Source organism: Crotalus tigris, unplaced genomic scaffold (genome assembly GCF_016545835.1).
Source record: "Crotalus tigris isolate CLP2741 ecotype Arizona unplaced genomic scaffold, ASM1654583v1 scf7180000018371.15429387391:27106975, whole genome shotgun sequence".
NCBI lineage: Eukaryota > Metazoa > Chordata > Lepidosauria > Squamata > Viperidae > Crotalus > Crotalus tigris.
The window spans coordinates 18,145,820-18,168,022 of record NW_024096970.1 but is presented as its reverse complement, the minus strand read 5'-3'; the positions used below and the strand labels follow the sequence as shown (position 1 = coordinate 18,168,022).

Below are 22,203 nucleotides of genomic sequence, written 5' to 3'. Positions count from 1 at the left end.
TTGTTTGATTGATAGAATAAGAACTGTATTGATCTGAATGTGATAGTAGATCTTATGGGGAAAGGAGAGGGAATTTGTTGTTGTAATACTTTGAGATTTGTATTGATGATATTTAAATGTAATGGAATTACGATGCTCAACCACCACGCTACTTTTCAAATATGTAAATGCAATATTGGAAAATTAATAAAAAACTTGGACATGTAAGTCAGGGGTGTCAAATTGGCGGCCCATGGGCTGGATGTGTCACATGCAGGCCATGCCCACCTTGGCTCTGGAGAGGCAAAAAAGTCATGATATGTCACAATACATCACATGACACGATTGAATTTGACACCCGTGCAGTAAGCCACAACATGACAAACTAACAGGTCTGCTTGATTATTTGTGTGAGGCTATGGTTATTTCATATTAGTAGTCATTGTCTTAGTTGTGATAAGCAATGGCTGAAGTCTTCTACATGCCATGATTGAAATTTGGATTGTGATCTAAATATGATAAAAAGGCTCTAGAACAAGTTAATGATGCTCTGGTGAGAACAGTGCCATGCCACACAGAAAGCAAGTTAGAAAACTGAGGGGATATCAGTGAGAACTATTTTCACCTGGATCATGGTGGCACTGCATGATCATTGCTATTGTACTAATTCTTTCAAAATATGAGGAATCTGCAATAGTCAGGGATTCTTTTAAAAAGTGAGGAGTAATGGGGGGGAGGGAACATGACAAAATACATTCTAAAATGCTTTGGCAATACAATTTCCAGAATTGCTGATTGGCCTAGCTTCTTTGGAACTGGTAAGCTTTGCAAGAACTTCGTGGGAAGCAAAATCAAACGTTCTATAGTTTTGTGCCTGTTTGTAATTTTAATAGTGCTTTTGTTCCATAGTAGCTTGAGGATCTGAAGATTATGATAGTGATGGTCGCCTGATTTATAATAAGATGGAATACTTTCCATGTTTCTTATAAACATGACGCCCTGGGGAAATCAGTTTTGTATATAGTACAGACAGAAAGGCAATATTGGCAGGTATTGCGGAGAATCCTGTGTCCAAGGCTGTTATTGACAGTATGAAAATATGTCATGAAGTATACTGTTTAAGAGATAGTGAGTCCTTGGGGATGCTTTCCAAGCCAGAGGAAAGGAAATTGTGAATGAAAAATATTGTGTCTTTCCACCAGCCTACTTGAAGCACTGCTCTCTTTGCTGAAGGCTGCTAAATTCTCATTTTCCAACATATTACTCACTCTACCATTTCTCTGAGAGAGAACAGATTTCCAATAAATAAGTGTTTAACTTTGCACTCTTTAGTTACATAAATTTGTGCTGGGGGAAAAAAAATGGGGAGCTTTTCTCCCCAGCCTAGTTCCCCACTTGTATCAGTGGCCATCAATTCATCTTAACCAGTCAAAGGTATCTGGATTCCAAGATTTCTGCATTGTTGGAGGCCAATTTTCTCACTTAGGGGCCTCCAATTTAAATTTCTTACTTATATCTGATATGTGGATCTTGTGCTATTGTCCTCTTGATACACAGAATTGCTTTTGGAAAATCTTAAAGTGTTCCTATATTTTATTGGCTATAGTGTAGGGCTTTCTTCCTGCCAAACAAAGCCATAAACTTTATGTTACTTAAAATATGTGACAGAGTGATATGGTGGGTTAATATTTTCCTAGGGGAAATTATTGTCATGTATTAAGCTTATAGATTGTGGCTCAAGGTTTAGGGAAAGAAGAGAAAAGAGAACTGGTTTCAGACTGAAAGTATGATGTGATCTTGGCAGTACGTTTCGATAGAAGTTAGAGAAGTATCACTGGCCACAAATATATTTCCCTTCCTCATTTGAAGTTATATTAGAATCTTGACTCTTTTCCTCTAAGTGTAATTTGATAATTGTTAATATTTGATTATCTTGTTCAAGAATGCACCTACAGAGAATGGTTCTTTTGTTTGAACATCAGAATAATTTTTAAAACATTTGATAGAAATTTGAAAACTTAACTTGGAATAATGTAATATTATCCAGGGAGCCATACATTTTTAAAACATACAGTTAACTAACCTTCTTATTAAATATATATAATTTAGAAAATTATTTTCTTTCTTCAATAGGAAGTCTCTAAGGATACTTAGTTACATTTGGGGAACAAAATACATTTCCTTCTATCAGCCTGAACCAGTATTTCTTTACCTCAGCAATTTTGCGATGTGTGTATTTCAACTTAGTCACTTAGAGGAGGTGTAGAGGTGTGATAAATGATTGCATGAATGAATGAATGAATGAATGAATGAATGAACAAATGCCATTCTGAATGGGGAATGTTGCAAATTAAAGTCCATACATCTGAAAACTGTTACGGTTGAGAAATATTAAACTATTCTTATGCCTTTCGTTCAAACTGAAGGAAACTATTTTTTATCATTGTTCACCAGAATATCTCCAAACAAATGATGCACTTCTCTATCCACACAGAAGCAACTTTTTACACACCCACACAGTTATTATCTGGTAAATATGAATGTAGCCTGGTTTAACATAACATACATACATGCATACAATGTTGATATGGAACATGGCTATTAAATATATGACATACTGATTTTGTTTAATTAAAATTGGAATGTATTCTGGTAACAAATAATACAAGACTGTAATGTAATGTAATCCACGGTCTCACTGAATGCTAAGATTAAACTGAGTAGCAGGGCTGCACAATTTTTGTTGAACCAAGGGATTAGACCAGCGGTAGGCAACCTTGGCTCTTTTATGACCCGTGGACTTCAATTCCCAGAATTCCTGAGCCAGCCATGCTGACTCAGGAATTCTGGGAGTTGAAGTCCACGGGTCATAAAAGAGCCAAGGTTGCCTACCACTGGATTAGACCTTTGTAATGGTATGTTGAAAACTGCATTGCAAAATGGAATGTTGTCATATTAAAGAAAGTGGGGTATAAAATTACATTAATGGAACATTAGTATTATTAAATAATAATTTTTATTATTTAGTAAACATGTTAAAATAATTTTTAAATAGTGTTACCTTCTATACATGCAAATACATTTCATATTTAGAGAAGATAGTTTTAGAACAAGCCAGAGAGAGAAACCCTAACCCTAACCCTAACCTGGAAGTTTGTCAGAGAATCTAAAGATAAAAGATTCATCTGATCCCTGAACTGGAAAATGTACACCTATATCTAAAATACCTTCCCATGTTTTTTACTTGAAAGGTTTTTCATACATTTACTAGAGAAGCATACAAGATTTCTGTAAGCCCGTTTAGACAAAAAATTTACAATTCTATACTTGAATGGAATTTGTAGTTTCCTTCAAGAAGCAATAGCAAAGAGCAATAGCACTTATATTCTGCTTCATAGTGCTTTACAATCCTCCCTAAGCATTGAACAAAGTGAGCCTATTGCCCCCAACGATCTGGGTCCTCATTTTTCTGACCTCGGAAGGATGGAACTGCTGGTACAACACTTTTGCCCATATGTAAGTACATTTACATATTTAAGGCAAAGTCATTAAGATTTTGTTTTATGGAGCCACTTCAGGTCTATAATGGCACAAGTGCTTTCTAATCTAACATGAAAAGTTTTGTATATTTTGTATTCCTTACTGTATTATGTAGTTAAAACAGGTAAGACTCTCAGAATCGTCTTCAGAATCTACCAAATAAATTACTGGTGTTAAACCTTGACCCACTGAATTGTTATTGATAAATTTGTTTCTTCCTGCAAAGGAAGGCATTGTCTGAGATCTAAGGTCCTGTGACTTTTCAATCTCAACCCAGTGCTTGAGGATATTAGAGCCAGAGAGAGCTAATTTAGAGACAAAGCAATAAATCCTGACTGGAAAGAAAGAATTAAAGCTCTTTCTTATTGAAACCACAATCTCCTAAATACTTCACTAACACTCTCTCCATTTTCCATAGGAAAGTATTTTCCTTAGCTAGATGCAATCTTCTGCCATCTGGGCCCTTCTTCAGATGGAGCAATTGAGAATGTTCCGTTGTGCTGCCCTCCATATTAACTACCATGTTCTGATTTAATAATGGCTTTGTTAATTAGCTATTTGGATTGGCTTAATGAGGGAATGTTTTCTTCTTGCTAGATTGATTTACAGAAATATCTAGGAGGGCTGCCAATTTCCATTTGATCATGATTTTTATCTTTTTTTTTTACATGTCCATCAAGCATGATAAAAGGTGCCCTCTTGTTCACATTTTCAACATAAATTCGAAGTATCTTTATGCATTTTAGACATTTTTGTCTGGTGACAAACAAAAACACTCTTCTGGTTTTCCTGAAACATGGAAAGCCAGGGAGCTGCAGAATTGGGCATGCAAAACATTTCAAATTAAAAATGTTTCAGTCTTGAAATATTCCTTGTTGAGTTCTCAATAGTTCTTCCAAGTTCAAAATGGATTCTTTTTGATTATCCTGGAAGTGTTTTTTGCTCAGAATTACACCTCTAGAATGGCTAGAACTCTTTTTGTATTTGAGAATTTTTATATTGACCTGAAATCTGAGTATCCTAAATTCAAAATAGTTTGCATCTGAGTTCTGCAGTCTGCAGACTACTGGGAGAGATGTTTTTAGAAAAGAGGCTATTCTTACATATATCTCAGCTTTCTACTAAGACAAGTGCCCATTTTTATTGACATGATCTTCTCTTTGAAAAATAATACAGTGCATAAATTGAATAGACATCATTGTTTTTTAAAAATGTAATTTTTGGCATAGCCTCCTTAACATGATTGTAACAGTTCAGCTAAAATGACTGTCTTATTCTGTAATTGTTAGTAGAATATTCCAAACATGTTTGTAAATATTATGGCATTTGTGGATTATATCTGAATTCCAGTGTTCATAGTTTACTGCGGGAAGTGTGTCAATGGAAAAGCCCTGCAACATTGTTTTCTAAATTGGAGAAATTTGTAAGCAGTAAATATTAAGATAAGTACTAGACAGCCAATGGACAACTTTTCATTTTTTTTAACTTGAATTTTTAGATTTTTGTAAAACATCTTAAGAGATTGGCATGGTAATATAATATAAGAGATCATTGAAGAGGTAAAATATTGGCATATTATTTTATTAGCCAACTGAATTAATTGATGATATATATTTGAAACGTTATTTGTGCCTTGGATATTCTAAAATTTTATATTTAATTTAATTTCCCCACTGACTGATAAGAAATGTGGATAGTGAAAAAGTTGATAGAATTGGATGAGCCAGTCATGGGTATTGCCTGAGGACAGCTCAATGGTGCTGAAGAGAAGAAGGCTTTTGCTCAGTTTTAGCTGCCATACCAGGCCTTTCTGGACCACGGAGGATTATGACAATGACTCAACCCCTTATCACCTTGATATCGAACTACAGCAGTGTTTCCCAAACTTGACAATTTTAAGGCATGAGGACTTCAACTCCCAGAATTCCACAGCCAGCAACGCTGGCTGTGGAATTCTGGGAGTTGAAGTCCACATACCTTAAAATTGTCAAGTTTGGGAAACACTGAACTACAGGTACTCCTTGACTTATAACAGTTCATGTAATGACTGTTCAAATTACAAAGGCACTGAAAAAAGTGATTTATGACCGCTTTTCACACTTACAACTTCTGTAGCATCCCCATGATCATGTGATCAAAATTCAGATGCTTGGCAATTGACTCATACTTATGACTATTGCTGTGTCCCAAGGTCATGTGATCATTTTTTTTTGCAACTGTTTGAAAAGCAAAATCAACGGGGAAGCCAGTTAATAACAACCGTGTTACTAACTTATCAATTGTGGTGATTCACTTAAAATTGTGGCAAGAAGGGCCGTGAAATGGGGCAAAATTCACTTAACAAATGTCTCGCTTAACAAAAGAAATTTTGTGTTTAATTGTGGTCATAAGTTGAGGACTACCTATACATCAATATTCTAAAAAGGAAAAAAAACTTTTTTCCAGGTATCTTGCATAAATCCATGTGCTAAGTAATAGTAAGCAATTTACTCAAGACTGGTAGATAAACAGCCACAAGCAAAGAAGCATAAATCAGAGTTTCTGGAAATACAACTTGCCAAAGTAGATTGCAGACTTCACAAGGGTCAGAGTGTCAAGTTTCTTACATGAGCAGAAGGCACCATATACCAAATACTGTATCAGACTGTTGTTTCCAACAGGAAATATGAGTCAGAGATGCCTCTTAAATAGGACTACAGCCAGGTTTTTTTTTTTTTTTTTGAGTTAAAAAAAAACCCATGACAAAACCCCACTCTACTCATTAAGTCTAGGGCTTTGGAGGCCACACTTTTTTTCATCTGACTTCTGCAGCTATTCTGATGCTGCCTTGATGTCACCTAAAGCTGTCATTCCAGCAGGTCAGCTAGAGCAGCTTTGCTTCTTCCGATTTTGAGTCCTGGGCCACGGAACTAATTCAGAATATGCAACTGGGACAAAATGCAATATCCTGACTAGCCAATGGGGATGGGGAAGTTTAGCAGTATAGCAAAAGTGTTTCAATCACCTGTATGTTTTTGGACTGAATTCAAAATGCTAGTTTAACCTCTGAAGACCTACTGGTTCACCCTCCATAAAACTTCAATGCCATCTTAGCCTATCCTCTGTATTAAAGAAACTGTCTCAATGGTGTGCAATCTGCATTAAGTGAAAGAGACAAGAACCCATAGGTTCTCTTTTTCAGTGGCAATCTCCCATTATGAAACTTGCTTTATGCATTTTATGAGCTCTTCCCCCCCCCCGCCATTTTGAAAGGTGGTAAAGTCTATCTTGTGGATGTTGAGGAGAGTAGAGTGACTAAACATTACAGAATTTGGATTAACAGTATTTGGATTCTACTGTGTGTTGTAATTCTTGTTTTTATGGTAAACTGCCCAGACTTATAGTATATAACTGGGTGGTATACAAATTGGATAAAAAAATATACAATAAAAAATAAAGCTTTTTGCATTTTTATCTTGTAGGTATGTTGTAGTACAGATCATAATGAAAATGTAGGAAGTTGACTTATGGCACTTTTGATTTTATTGGGGGTGGGGGGTGGGTGGGTTGGCTATTTTAATGTGAGTATTGTGGATAGAGTAGAATAGTATATTGAGCTTGGCTATTTTATAATGTGGCAATGGTCTCCCTCAATCTGGAAAGATGGACTGAAAGAGACTTTACAGGTAAGAAAAGTAAGAGCAAAGCTAAGAAGTCTGAAGCATATTCTGTGATCCTCCTTTTGCTGCAAAAAGTTTTCTGGTAAGGAATGTTTAAAACTAGTATTTGCATAAAGAATAAATGTGTGAGTGAATGTGAATGGATTTATAATTTATTATGGTTCATTTTTTTCTCTTATTACAATGCTCCTCAAGGAAGTACATTTTTTCAACCTTTTGTACTGTATTTAATGATAATGATTATTTAACCAATATATCTGTCTGTACAATAAATAGTAAACCAGTTAGCTTCAATTTTGCATAGGCCCATGCCATTGAAAACATAGAATAAAAATCAGAATGTTTGCTATATTTGTAAACATTGCATTCATCTCTTTTGGTTTAACGTTTGTTCATTCATTACATTTTCATGTTGCCCCAAATGTGCATCAAAATGTTGTGATAGGGATATTCTATCTAAAAAGCAAACAATTTTATTATTTTATTTTCCTTCCTTCCATCCATGCCATTCTTACTGTGAGAATAGTATTGTAGTAACAATAACAGTATAACAAACTTGGAAGGAACCTTGGAGGTCTTCTAGTCCAATCCCCTGCTCTAAGTTATGGAAACTACTAATTAATTTTTAGCTCAGGCATAACTTTCTTATTCTGCATTTGTTACAGTATATGCTAATCTTCCTGCTTCTTATTTGTATTTATAAATTAGGTAATCAGCAATAAGAACAACAAATACTTAGTGACCCGTTGCCATCTCATAAAAGCCATCTGAAAATAGTCTATTTGCAGTTCTCTCTCTCCCCTGCCCTCCCCTTCCTCTGGTCATTTACCGCCAATTCTCTATCTGTAAATGGAAATAATATTTTTAGACATTATTTTTGGACAGACCACCTGCACTGCTGCCTATACTGTTACATTTTGTTGCTGTGGCAACTTTGGTAATATAACTGTGAAAAAGGTGATGTTGAGCAGAAATTTACAGGAGGGTAATTGTGGCTGACAAATGGTTCTTTTCTCACTGCAGATGTCTCCCAAATAACAAAAACAACAGGCATTCAAAGAAAACAACAAAGCTAGATAACAAAGAAGGAAGAGGTGATAAATAAATTTAAAATGATTTTCAACAATCTTATTGCAAGTTTATTCCAAGAATAGCTAAAAAGGGTTTGAAAATAAGATAATCCCTTCTCTTTTAACCTTCTCTGAGCTACTCAGAGTTTTGATCTCTAAATGTCACTTGTTTTATATACAGCTGCATTCTAGAAAGTGAGGTATTACCAATATAGCACTTACTCCATCCAATATATCATTTAGAGAAAACCTTAATCCTTTAACCTAACAGAATCAGCTAAAATTTTCTCATTCTAAAAACAGATGCATGAGTAATGTTGATACCACAAAAGAGACAGAAATGGAATCATTTGGATACATTTAAAATGTAATTGGCTATCATTTCTTAGGCTTTCCTAATATCATTATGGGATCAGTCTAGTCACTCCTGCCATTGGGTTTTGGGTCTGATCTAAAAAGCAAAATGGCTGTGCACAGCAGAAAGATTGAAAATGTGTACATTTAACTAGTTGGTATTGCCATAATAGCCATGAACTACTTATATTACTACAAGATTTTTACAGAATATCAGCAAGAAACAAAGATGCTTTACATATTTATTACATTTTCATGAATAATCTGTGCTATATGATTCTTCATAATAAAAGCAACCAATTCTGGGCTAATTTGTTCAGATCCCAATTGACTCTATTCAATTTTCTAATAGTTTGTTTATATTTTGAAATCTGATTTTTAATCTCTAGAAATATTTAAAGATTTTTTAAGGTCCATAAAAATATGGGAAGAAATAATAATATAATAAAACAATGCAGCCATCTTAACCTGCAGAAAGAAAAAATAATAAAATAGACATAATTTATGACCTTCACTACAGGCTATCAAATCTACATTTGGATTTTCATACCAAAAAGCTATACTTTCACTGCTTAGACATGGATTACCGCAGTTGAAATGGATATTCTATAGAGGACACTTGAGTCACAGTTTCTGAAATAACTTAACCATCTCTGATAAACTAGAATGAATAGACAGACTACATTATCCTTTATTATTATCCTAACATCATAATTAATACACATTGAAGGCAAGGATATTTTCTGCATAAACATTGTGGATTATTTTGAAATTTTTGCAAGGAGATTAGAATTAGAATGTCTAAGTCTAATATTAGAATATATATTGGCTGAATACAGACTTATAGCATGTAACCATCCATCTTGGAATTTAGTTGGCTACTATCATCCTCTCATTTCAAATCATTTATTGGATGAGAATGTTGCCTTACGTAGAACCATCATTGAAGTTCAATTTACCACAAGTCCCAAAATATCATTTCAATAGAATCTGCATGTTGTAGTGTAAGTCTTTAAACTTCGGTTAATGTTGTTTGTGTATTCCTACACCATAAGAGCTTTAATTTTATTTTTGTATTTGGAACTCATTTATGCACACCACAATACACATGGTTTTGCTTTTATCATAAATGATATTCTTTTTTCTCTAAGGGCCCTGAATTTATAAATTGTATTTATTGGGAAAGAAAAATAAAAAGTTTTGCATATCCAACTTTGCCTTTAGGAGCATTGTTTATCAGAGAACCTGTGGGAAATGTTTAAGTGTAAATTAGGCCTGCAAAAATACTTTATTAAAATAAACAGAGGGAAAAGTCTGGAATGATGGTGATACCCATTGCAAGGCATAAGGAGAATAAAATTGTTTTGATGTCGTTTATGCTTGACCTGATGTGAAATTATGCTTGCTGAAAACAACCTGCTATAAATTGTGATCAGGAGTAATAGAAGATCCATTGACTATGAAATCAAGCAGTGACATATTAGTTTTCATGATAAACTTTAATCTAAGGATGATAAGAGTGCCATTATGGTGTAGTGTTTAAGGTATTTGATCAGGACTAAGGAGATCCAGATCCAAATCCATCTTTAGCCATGGGAACTTAATTAGCCAGCAAGTGTCATTAGCCAGTCACTTTTTCTCAACCGAGCCTATTTCACAAGACTGGTGTAGGCACAAAATGAAAGAGGATTTTTATGAAAGCCAGCTTGAGCTCTAGGAGGAAAGGTAAGGCATATATCTATTAGGTGATAAAATATGAAAAACACGAAAATATTTCTAGGCAGAAAAAAGTCAACATTCATTGTAAAAGAATAATAACCCTCAGTTTTAATTAGATTAAGGGTGCAAGTCACACCAAGGTGATTTCAGTGATGTTTTTTCCAACCAAGCAAAATGTTGCTATGTATTTGATGTAATTTTAACACTTGCTTCTACTTGCTGCTGTCTCCAGGTAAAGGACCTGAAACCCTTTACGCTGGGCAAAAACTCAATGATAATGAGTGGCACACAGTCCGAGTGGTACGTCGAGGAAAGAATCTCAAACTTACAGTTGATGATGATGTTGCCGAAGGTGAGTGGGTTCAGCTCTATTTACTAAATGTGATTCCTTTGCATTTGAACTTATCTCATAATATAAGACAGAATTCTGTGAGATATTCCTGAAGAATGAAGAACATAAGCAATTTGGATCACCCTATATGCAACTACAGCTACTCATTTCAGCACTATGAAGAACAAGATTAGCCAGGTAAGCACTTGACTCAGACCAAAGTCTGGAATGCTGTGTAAAGATGAAGGGAATAACAGAGGATTCTAGACCAGGGGTCCCCAACCTCTGGTCCATGGACCGATATAGGCTGTGGCAAGCCAGCAAACAGGCCGCACAAACAAGCAAAGCTCCATCCGCACGATGCAGGCAGCACATAAAACCATACACCATCTGGTCTGTGGAAAAATCTCTCTCCACGGAACTGGTCCCTGGTGCCCAAAAGGTTGGGGACCTCTGTTCTAGACTATTCTGCTTATATTCATACTTTATTCCTGTAAACAATGAAGACCAATCAATGCTGGGTAAATTCTTCATTCCTTTTTACTTTATATCTGTAATCATGTCCTGTAAAATTCTGTGGACATTCCCAGTGCAAGGAAAGAAATCAGGAAATTATTCTATCTATAGGGTATTTTTCTAGAATCTTGAAAGAATTTTAAAAAACTGCAAAAAGTTTGCAAAGATCCTCTGTTTTACTAGACTAGAACAGCGGTGCAAAAACTTCACACCAGTCCAGATGCAAGTTGCAGCGAGTTGGATATGGCCCATAGTGGCTTTCATGTTCTTCTCTCGATGTCCAACCTCCAAGTCATTCCCTATCCATTCTCCATTGCACTACTTTTCCAAATGCTGCCCTTTCCTTCCTTTCTTTTCTGTTCACTTTCCTATCTTTTCTCCACTTTCTCTTTTTGTGTTTACCGCATTACATCTTGCAGGTAATCACATATTTCTTTCTTACCCTGCCTTTTCATTCAACTCCTCATTTAAGAAGGCTTCTTCTTCCTTCTCCTCCTCGTCCTCCTCCTCCTCGTCCTCTTCCCCAGACAATACCATAATATAAATGGGTAATATAAAAACTCAACCTATTTTACATATTTACTACCCTTTAGTGTACTCATTTTGGATTTATCAAACAATTATTTCTTTATGCTTCTATGAATAATTTATCAATGCTAAGAGAGAAGCAGTTCTAGGGCTCAGCCACATGATGGCATATGTTACTTTAACTACAATGAAGCTTGTCAGAAAGTGAATTGTGTGTGTTTAAGAAGGGTAGATTAAGGTAATTCATAGTCCAGTTTTGATAAGATTAAGTTAATAAATCCAAATGTGAAATCCTAATCCACTTTAATTACTCGTACTTATTAAAGCATACAATATAGCGTCATGCCCACTGAATTATAAATTAACACTTATGTAGCTGGAGATCATCTATATGCCTACAGATTAGTACACTTATAAAAGAATGCCTGAATGTTTTTGTACATGCAGGTAACAATGGGAACCATACGCCTGTACATTTGTGTAAATAAGGAAAAATAATTTAATTAGATTTTTTTCTGGAAGCAAATAATTATTGACCGGCATAGAAACAAGCCATGGTGAAATGGAGAGGTAATTTGCTACTTGAAGTTAATGAGGCTGTTCTTATCCATTCTCTTCTTCTGTCTTACCTCTTGCCAGATCATTGAGCAAATGATAACCAAAATAACCTCCGACAGTAGAGTGGAACTGTTTTTCCTGTGCAAAGCAGCAGGATGACCACATTATCATTTTTATGGCTTTGTCCTCATTTTTCTTTTCCCTCTCCTTCTTCTGCCACCCTTGCCCTTGGTAACTTAATGGAAAATCCTGAAAGTGAAAAACAGGGCAATATACATGGAAGACACAATTCAATAAGTTGATAGGTCAAAGTAGCACTTACAGGAATAAGTTCCATTTAACAACCCAAGCTATGCTTTAATATAGGAAGAAATCAAGGTGAGAAAATTATTTATATTCAAAAAACTTTTTCATTTGGATACCTTATCATTTGATTTTGGTTAGAGTGGTGTAAAGTTCTTTTTCCTAAGCTGACATTGTCTTTGGGCAATCCAAAGACTTTTATTTCTAGACTTTGCAGATTCTTTGCAAATATTAATCTAATTAATCTAATTAATCAATAGCTGAAAATGCAAAGAATCTGCAAAGTCTAGAAATAAAAGTCAAAAAGCTTAATAAAAAAGGGACTAAATATAATGAAGATCAAACTAAAGACAAGAGGTACAATAACCAGGCTTGAAACTGACTATGAAGATATCAAAATGGAAGACAGTTTCTGCCCTTTAGGATCAACTAACAACAGTAAAGGAGCAAGCAGTCAAGAAATATGTCATAAAGATCCCTAAACGTGAAAAAAATGAACTAGCGATTTATAATTTTGATGCTTAGACAAAGAAGAGTGTCACAATGTAACTAGAGAGACAGAGGTTAAAATATAATAGTACGTAGGTGCTGTAAAAAGCACAGAAAACCTCTTCTTTATACCTCTATATCTTAGTCTCTTTCTTTTTCTATTTTCTTCTATTTTTTCTAATTTCATTTTAGCTTTTCCTTTTATTTCTCTTTCTTTTTTATTTGCTCTGTTCTATTTTATTTTGTAGTTGTTCTTATTATTTCTGTTAAAACTTTAAAAATGTATAAAGAATAGGTAAAGAAATACAGTATGTCACAGGTAGCATTTGGTAGAGCAGCTATGAAGACCATGCAAAATGTATTCAGAGGCTAAGATCTGTCTGTTCTAAGAAAGATAAGAATAATGCAAGGTCTTTAGAAGCAAAAGTAGAACTTTGAAGAAGCAAGATAATGGATTTGAACAATGGTGTTGGAGAAAACTCCTGAGAGTACTATGGATAGTAACAAAAACAAACAGATGAATTGATCAGTGAGCAAATCAATCCCACTTGGGGCAAAAATGACCAGGCTCAAATTATCCTGCTTCATATCCATTATGCTAAGATCTTGTTCTCTGAGAAGACTCTAATAGTAAGAAAGGTGGAAAAAAGAGCATGACTAGCAGCATCTTACAGTGGCAATAGGGACACTGTTGGATGTGAAGGACCAGATTAAGATAAATCATTATGGAGAAAATGCTTGCTAAGTGTCAACACTGACTTGATGCACATTATCGATCAATCAATCATCAATCAAATCTTTGTATTAAATTTGACAAGATTGCTTATCTATAAGCAGAGATTTATTCATTTTATTCATTAAATTAAATAATTTGTGTAACCATTGATCACAACTGTGGCTTTGTTGTACGAGGATTAAAATGTGAACCACAACATACAATCCTTGGTCCTAAACAATAAAAGAATGAGCCCAATCACAAAAGCCAGGAGCAGACATCATCTAAGCCCCTAGTACAAACATCAAGGGAAACAGCTAAGTAAGTCTTCAGAGACTTACAAAAGGCTAAAAGAATTGGAGCCAGAATTTGGGGGGATCCTTTTTCATGAGACAGATGCTGCTACAGAAATGAAAAACACTGGAGAGCTTGGTGAAAATTTACAGCTAAACCTCCACCTTAGTGTTACAAGAAAGATCTAAGACTGCACTTCTGCTTGTTCACTATGCTTTTATTTCCATTTTAGACATAACAGAAATGTTTTCATTCTGCTTGAATTTAATAACTTCTTGCCATGTTATCCAAACCCAAATTATGTAAGATTAAGCATTAAGTATATGTGTCATGGTTCCGACAGATGAATCTCTTCAAAAGAACTTTGAGAAACAAAGTATCAGCACTACATAGTTGAAGCCAAAAACTGAATTCCCCTTCACTGGCACAAAGTAGCAAAGCACAATTCTCTCCTTCAATTAACAGTCATAAATCACATTCCCCAATTAACTTGAAGTGTGGGCTTTCTCCCCAGCTCTCCAGCCCGCCAAATCTCTATCAACTCTGGACCTCTGGGTTCCCATGGCTGAGTTATTATTGTTATGACTAGCTGGACTCTCATCCACATTCCCCCTCCCAGCATCAACAAACTCTAAAAGCGATAGAGAAAAAATGGCTACATTTCCATCTGTTGTCAAAGCAAGAACATCCGATGGTAGCAGCATTGACATCTGGCTCCCCTTACAAAAAGGACAAATCCTGTAATGTAAACAAAAGCACAGGTTAGGGGTTGCCTTTTGGTTTGTTAGAGTGTTTCTTACAGAACCTATTAATGAGCCTGTCAGCTTTTACATCACTAGATTTCACCCAGGTGGCCTCAGACAACGGATATCCCTTCTATTGCACTAAGTACTGCAATTTCCCTTTAAAAATTCTTGAATCAAGAATATGCTTTACTTCATAGTGAGTCTGTCCTGCCACTTTGAGGGATCTGGGTGCCTTCTTAGGAGGAGGTCTTAAGGTGGAACCCTGAAAAGGTTTCAACAGGCTTCAGTGGAAAACAGGGTGAACTTTTCCTAAGAGCCTAGGAAGTTTTAATTCCACCATGACTGGGTTAATGATCTTTACAATGGGGAAGGGTCCTAAGTACTTCGGTCCTAACATCTTACTAGGTAACTTAAGTTGTAAATATTTAGTTGAAAGATGAACCTTTTCCCCAATTTGGAATGTTCTTTGAGGAGCCCTTTTTTATCTGCTTGTTTTTTGTATGTCTTGGAAGCCTTTTTCAAAGCAGTTTTTGCGGTTTTCCAGACTTCCTCCCACCCCCTCACCCATTGATCAAGAATCTGGGAAGCGGGGGGTGCTTGGGGATATTTGGGTATTGGGCTGAACTCTTTTCCTGTGGCCACTTTAAAAGACGTGAAGCCAGTGCTGCTGTGAACAGAGTATTGTAAGCCACCTCTGCGAAAGGGAGGAGGTCAGTCCAGTTTGTTTGTTGATAATCCACATAGCATTAGAGATACTGCTTCACCATTGAGTTTGCATATTCAGGTGCCCCATTGGTAGACGGGTGAAAGGCCGATGATAGTCCTTGAGATGAGCCAATTAGTTTAAGAAAAACCCCTCCAAAACATGGCTGTAAACTGCACTCCCCGGTCTGAGATTACATGTTTTGGTGCACCATGCAGTCTGTAGACATGTTTCAGGAACATCTTGGTTAGTCACTGGGCAGATGGGAGTCCTTTGCAGGCAGTGAAGTGAGCCTGTTTTGAAAACAGATCTATCACAGTCCAGATAACTGTATTTCACCTGTTTTCAGGTAGATCTTCTATAAAATCCATAGCAATTTCTTCCCATGGCTGGGAAGGGTTCACCACCAGTTGCAATAACCCAGGGGGTTTCCCTGGAATTCTTTTCAAGGTGGCACATACAGCACAACTCCAGACATAGTTTTCCACATCCCGTTTCTATCCTGGCCACCAGAATTGCGGGAGGATGAGGTGTAATGTTTTTAAATATCCAAAGTGCCCAGCCTGTTTTATGTCATGGCTGTGTCGGAGTGCATCAAGGCAGAGGGTTTCTGGCAAATATAGCTTTCCTCCCTTGTAAGCCAAACCATCCCTGCATGTTAGGGATTGTCCTTGAACCATTGTTGGTGAGGAGCTTTTGTTTTATTTTCTTTGCCCCAGGGGCTCTTGAAGGTGAGACTCTGCGCGATGTGAGTTGAGAAGCAGTTTGTGGATTGGAGATAATTGCCTCATTAACCTCTTCGTGCTGGCTTTTGTACTGGGGCAGTCTGGATAGAGCATCAGCTAAGAAGTTTTTTCCTCCCAGTATGTACTTTAGGGTGAAATTAAAACACCCATTGTACTTGTTTTGGGGACAATTTGCGGGAGTTTTTAGTGCTTTTAGGTTTTTGTGATCAGTCCATACCTCGAAAGGCACCTTGCTCCTTTCTAGATGGTGTTTCCAGTTTAATAGACCCAACGGATTGTGAAGGCTTCCTTTTCTCACACAGCCCACCTCCTGTTGCACTCAGAGAATTTTTTTGAGGTGTAGGCGCGGGGTTGTAGGGTCCCACTCTAGTTCTTTTGCAGTAGTACAGCTCCAACGGCCAAGTCACTGGCATCAGCTTGAATCACAAAGGGCTCCCCTGGGCAAGGATGCTTTAAGACTGATTCGACCCCAAATGGTCTTTTTAAATTCTCAAAAGAGGTCTGGCGGTTCGTAGTCCATGCTAGTGGTTGGCCCAGATGCGGCTTTCCTCTCTCTTTACCTATTTTTAATAATTCTGTAAGGGGTAGGGCAATTTCAGCAAAGGAGGGGATGAATTGACGGTAGAAGGTGGTGAATCCCAGAAAGCTCTGGAGCTGTTTGCAAGTCTTTGGGGGCTGCCATTCAATTACAGCTTTTACTTTGGTTGGGTCCATTTCGATGACCAGATCAGCTGTCCTTGCAGCTTGGGTCTTGCTCCCAACTGAGGCCTGAAAAACTTCCTTCTCCACCAGCTGGCTTGCGCTCCCCTCTCTGAGGTAGCACCCACTGCCAGGGTGCTGCTTTCAGGCACTCCTTCCTTCTCTATGCTGAGATCTTCCCTGAATCTCTGTCAGTCTATCCCTCAATTCTAGAGACAGCAACTGGGGCTCAGGTCCCCAAGATAGTTAAGTAAAAATTGGAGGTTTTGCTTAATGTCATGGTTCTGATGGATGGATCTCTTCAAAAGAACTTCAAGGCATTGTTTTCCTTAAATAATCTTTCATTCAAGAAACAAAGTATCGGCACTACGTAGTTGAAGCCAAAAACTGAATTATCTCCCCTGGCACAAAATAGCAAAGCACAATTCCCTCCTCCAATTAACAGTCATAAATCACATTCCCCAATTAATTTGAAGCATGGGCTTTCTCCCCAGCTCTCCACCCCACCAAATCTCTATCAGCTCTGGACCTAATAACCTTGGGTTCCCAAAGCTGAGTTATTATAGTTATGACTAGCTGGACTCTCATCCACATTCCCTCTCCCAGCATCAATGAACTCTAAAGGCTATAGAGAAAAAATGGCTACATTTACATCTGTTGTCAAAGCAAAAACATCCGATGTTAGCAGCGTTGACAATATGTTTAGTACAAACAGCAAATTTCAAAGCATGATTGCTTTTGTTAATTATAATTAAAATCTGTGATTCTTTAGGGGTCAGATAGTACACTAAGATGTAGTTAATCTAAATAGAAGCAGAAGACTGAGACTTTTTTTTTTTTGCTTTTCCAATTGAAAAGCAGTATACAAACCTGAGAAAAGCCTATAGCTGCATTCTCATAATGCTAAAGCATGGTTTAAAGCATAGTATTAAATATTCTCATGTGGAGATGATAGCAGTATTCCAGTATTTGAGGGGCTGCCACAAAGAACGGGGTCAAATTATTCCCCAAAGCACCAGAGGGCAGAACAAGAAACAATGGTTAGAAACTGACCAAAAACAGAAGCAACCTGGAATTAAGGAGAAACTTCCTAACTTTGCATATCCAACTGACTTTCTCAGTGATCGTGTTTTGTAGAATTGTTTTCTCAAAAGCCAGAAGAAAGAAGAAAGAGGAACGTCAGAACTTCTAAGCATGCAGACTTTTAATGCTTGCAGACTTCCAATGCCTTAGCAGGGGGTTGGACTAGAAGACCTCCAAGGTCTCTTTCAACTCTGATGTGCTGTTCTATTCTATTCTGTTCTGTTCTGTTCTATTCTATTCTATTCTATTCTATTCTATTCTATTCTATTCTATTCTATTCTATTCTATTCTATTCTATTCTATTGCATTGCATTGCATTGCATTGCTTTCAGTCTGGACAAGATGGTGGAGCCTTAAGGCATCCTTATTTATCATTGTGTTCCCCACAAGGGTTGGAATGTAGTTCTAACATTTTCAGCCAAGACTGCTAATGACCATGATAGCTGCAATTTCTTGGCATGGTAGCTGCCCAGATTTAATGTACCAGGTTATGATAGGTTGACTTAAAGAAACAGCATTAGTATTAGTAGAAAAAGGTTCAGGAACTATCTAGCACTCCACATTTTGGTAAGCTGCAGTTCCCAACATTCCTATAAAAGTTTGATAATGGTTAGAAATACTGAAAGTTGTGATTTAGCAAGATGTGCCATAATTTATTTATTCCTAAAAGAGATAGAAATAGTAGGCTTTCTTTTGTTACTTCAGATTTTTATTAGGGGTTTTTTTGTGCTTTGATCTTCAGGTACAATGGTTGGTGATCACACTCGCTTGGAGTTCCACAACATTGAGACTGGGATAATGACAGAGAAGCGTTACATCTCTGTCATTCCTTCCAGCTTTATTGGCCACCTTCAGAGCCTCATGTTCAATGGCCTTCTCTACATTGACTTATGCAAGAATGGAGACATTGACTATTGTGAATTGAAAGCCCGCTTTGGGCTCCGTAACATCATTGCTGATCCTGTTACCTTCAAGACCAAGAGCAGCTATCTGAGCTTAGCAACCTTGCAGGCCTATACCTCCATGCATCTCTTCTTCCAGTTCAAGACAACTTCTGCTGATGGTTTCATCCTTTTCAACAGTGGGGATGGAAATGATTTCATTGCAGTTGAGCTGGTTAAGGGGTAAGATCTTCCATTGGCTCTGGCAATGGATTAGTTAATAGAGATCTTTCGTATGTGTTTAAAACCTAATTTTAATTTCTGATTGTTTTATTTTTTGAAATTATAACTTTAATGACTTTATAGTTAGAGGATAGTTTCTCTGACAAAGCTGCTTCTGTTTCATATTCCTAGCCAAACTGTTATTATTTGAAATTTAGAACAATTTTTTGGGAACTTTTTCAAAGCAGGAGCTTTTGTTTTTTGTAGATATATACATTACGTGTTTGACCTTGGAAATGGACCTAATGTTATCAAGGGCAACAGTGATCGCCCATTGAATGACAACCAGTGGCATAATGTAGTTATCACCAGAGACAATAGCAACACCCATAGCCTAAAAGTGGATACCAGGGTTGTTACTCAGGTCATCAATGGTGCCAAAAACCTTGACCTTAAGGGTAAGTAATTGGATCAATTTTGAACTGATTCCTGATTCATCCATGCATGATAATAATTATTCCTAATATCATATCAGTTTAAAAATCTGAAAGCTGAATGTGGGAAATACCAGAATGGCAACCATATAATGAGTATAAATACCTGGTATTTTCAGTTATAAAGAGATTGTGGGTTTGGGAAAGACTCTGTAGAAAGCAATAAAACTTGAAAAAGATATTCCACTGGATAGCTGAACTTATTTCTTAAGAACTTTATATAAAGCATCATAGGGTTGAAAGGGCCCATTTACATCTTCTAATCCAATCCCTAGTGCAGGAGTCCAGATTAAACCTCTCCAACGGATAGCTGTCTCACTGCTGCTCCATTTGAACAAGTAAAGGGAAGTCTAGCACACTGCTTGTAACTGATTTAACTTTAAAACAGCATTTCTTATTAAGATTTTTTTCCCTTATATTCATTCAAAATCTGTTTTCCTGTAAGTTAGAGTGCAGTACTGCAGGCCACTTTAGCTGACTGTGTTCAGCAGGTCAGCGGTTCAAATCTCACCGGCTCAAGGTTGACTCAGCCTTCCATCCTTTCGAGGTAGGTAAAATGAGGACCCAGATTGTTGGGGGCAATGTAAATATATATATACATTGCTTACTGGTGTACACCGCTTAGAGAGTGCTTGCACTTAAAGCGGTATATAAGTCTCATAAATAAAATAAATAAAAATAAATAAATTGTTATGTGACACATGCCCTGGAATGATGGAGAATAGAAGTTGGCCTGCTGAGTGACAAATATCTTACCGTATTTTCCGGTGTATAAGACGACTTTCTAATCCCTGAAAATCTTCTCAAAAGTCAGGGGTCGTCTTATACGCAGGAATATATGGGTAGCTGTTCTCTGAATTTAAAACCAATCTGCCCCCTAGTGGCCAGCCCTATTTTTTTTTTACAGAAATAAGCACTAACAAGACAAAGCTTTCTAGCAGCAAAGGAGCTCCTATTGTGCTCATCTATAAACAGAAATTCAATATTGTACTGTATTTTCTGGCATATAAGATGACTTTCTAAACCCTGAAAATCTTCTCAAAAGTTGGGGGTCGTCTTATACGCCTAGTTGCCTTATACGCCGGAATATACGGTACTCTCCTCAATTCTGTCTTCCCAATATTAAACTAAAGATTCCTAATTTCCGAATCAGTCACTAGCCCTTTGATCTTCCTTCTAAAGTATGATGCCTAGATCTGAATGTAGGACTTGGAGTCTGACTCATACAGAATGTAATGAAATTGTTACTGTTTGTAATTTGGAAACTATAATATTGTTGATGCAATGTATAATTGTAACTGCTTATTTCAATATCACGCAGTTGTTTATATTGCAAAGTTCTCTCCTATTAGTATTACCTAACTTATCATTAACAATAAGGCTTTTTAAGATGCTGAACATAATATAATTGTAAATAGCACTGCTCACTGATTTCCTAGGTCTTTCCTTGTCTGCTATGCGTTTTCCTTTAGGTGACCTGTACATTGCTGGACTGGCTCAAGGAATGTATAGCAACCTCCCAAAGTTGGTAGCATCGAGAGATGGATTCCAGGGCTGTCTAGCATCAGTGGACTTGAATGGGCGTCTGCCAGATCTCATTAATGATGCTCTGCACCGCAGTGGGCAGATTGAGCGGGGATGTGAAGGTATAGTTTACTTAAAGTGCAATTCCTTTTTGCTCATTCCTCCCTTCTTCATCGCTGTTCTATGCATTGCCATTCATTTCCTCCATAGAGCCTCTTACTGATCTATCCTCACTGTGATATCTTCTCATGCTATCCATATACATGTTCCATATTTGTAATCATCTTAGAATGAGAGATGGTTCTATATGGCTTTCTTATTTGATGAATTATATCCCTATCACAAAAATACATTATATATAGCATGCACATGACTTGGATATCTTAGGTTATGTTTATAATTCTAATCACCTTAAATCAGAAAAAGAATAGTAATAATATTAGATTTTATCCAAACAACATCAAATAAATAGCAGAAGAATGACTATTATATAAATGATCTGGATATTAAAGTATATTAAAGTATGAGTCCTTTGGGATTGGGCGGCATATAAATAAAATTAAATAAATAAATAAATAAATATTTAATCCCCAAATAAAATTGAGATATTACATAATGATGAAATGTAATCCTGATATAAGATCTCAGTTTCCTATCCTGCAAGCTCTTTCTAATTATTAAGGCAAAATAATAATCCATTTGCTATCCAGACGTGTTCTAAAATTAAAGCTTTAAGTTGATTTCTATTAGAAGCATTCTTACCCATCAGCTGGCAGTGATTTATGTATATATGAAACAATTGGAGATGTTTATTCATAATCAGACAATGATTATAAGAAACACAGCAAATATTATCTGAACAATATTTTCCAGCTGAGTCATTTTCCACAAGCAGGATTCGGTAAAAGTATCTGTATTCCTCAAACAATGCATAGTGGTCTTCATATTACTACACATACCCCAGTTTCACTTAGGATTCTATAAATTAAAATTATAGTTAATCAAATTCAAATTAGAATTCTTCTACTCATAATAATAGTTTTATTAGGA

General features: G+C 36.4%; 1 protein-coding gene across 39 annotated transcripts in view; it reads left to right on the top strand.

Annotated features, from left to right (window-relative positions):
* The window catches only part of NRXN3 (neurexin 3), a 1,348,849-nt gene that overhangs the window by 584,147 nt on the left and 742,499 nt on the right, over positions 1 to 22,203 (top strand). For all 39 annotated transcript variants that reach the window (XM_039351578.1, XM_039351582.1, XM_039351597.1 and 36 more), the window contains 4 exons: positions 10,554 to 10,673; positions 18,775 to 19,156; positions 19,403 to 19,593; positions 21,102 to 21,275. In XM_039351578.1, coding sequence (XP_039207512.1) covers positions 10,554 to 10,673; positions 18,775 to 19,156; positions 19,403 to 19,593; positions 21,102 to 21,275 — 867 coding nt within the window. The remainder of the gene's footprint in view (positions 1 to 10,553; positions 10,674 to 18,774; positions 19,157 to 19,402; positions 19,594 to 21,101; positions 21,276 to 22,203) is intronic.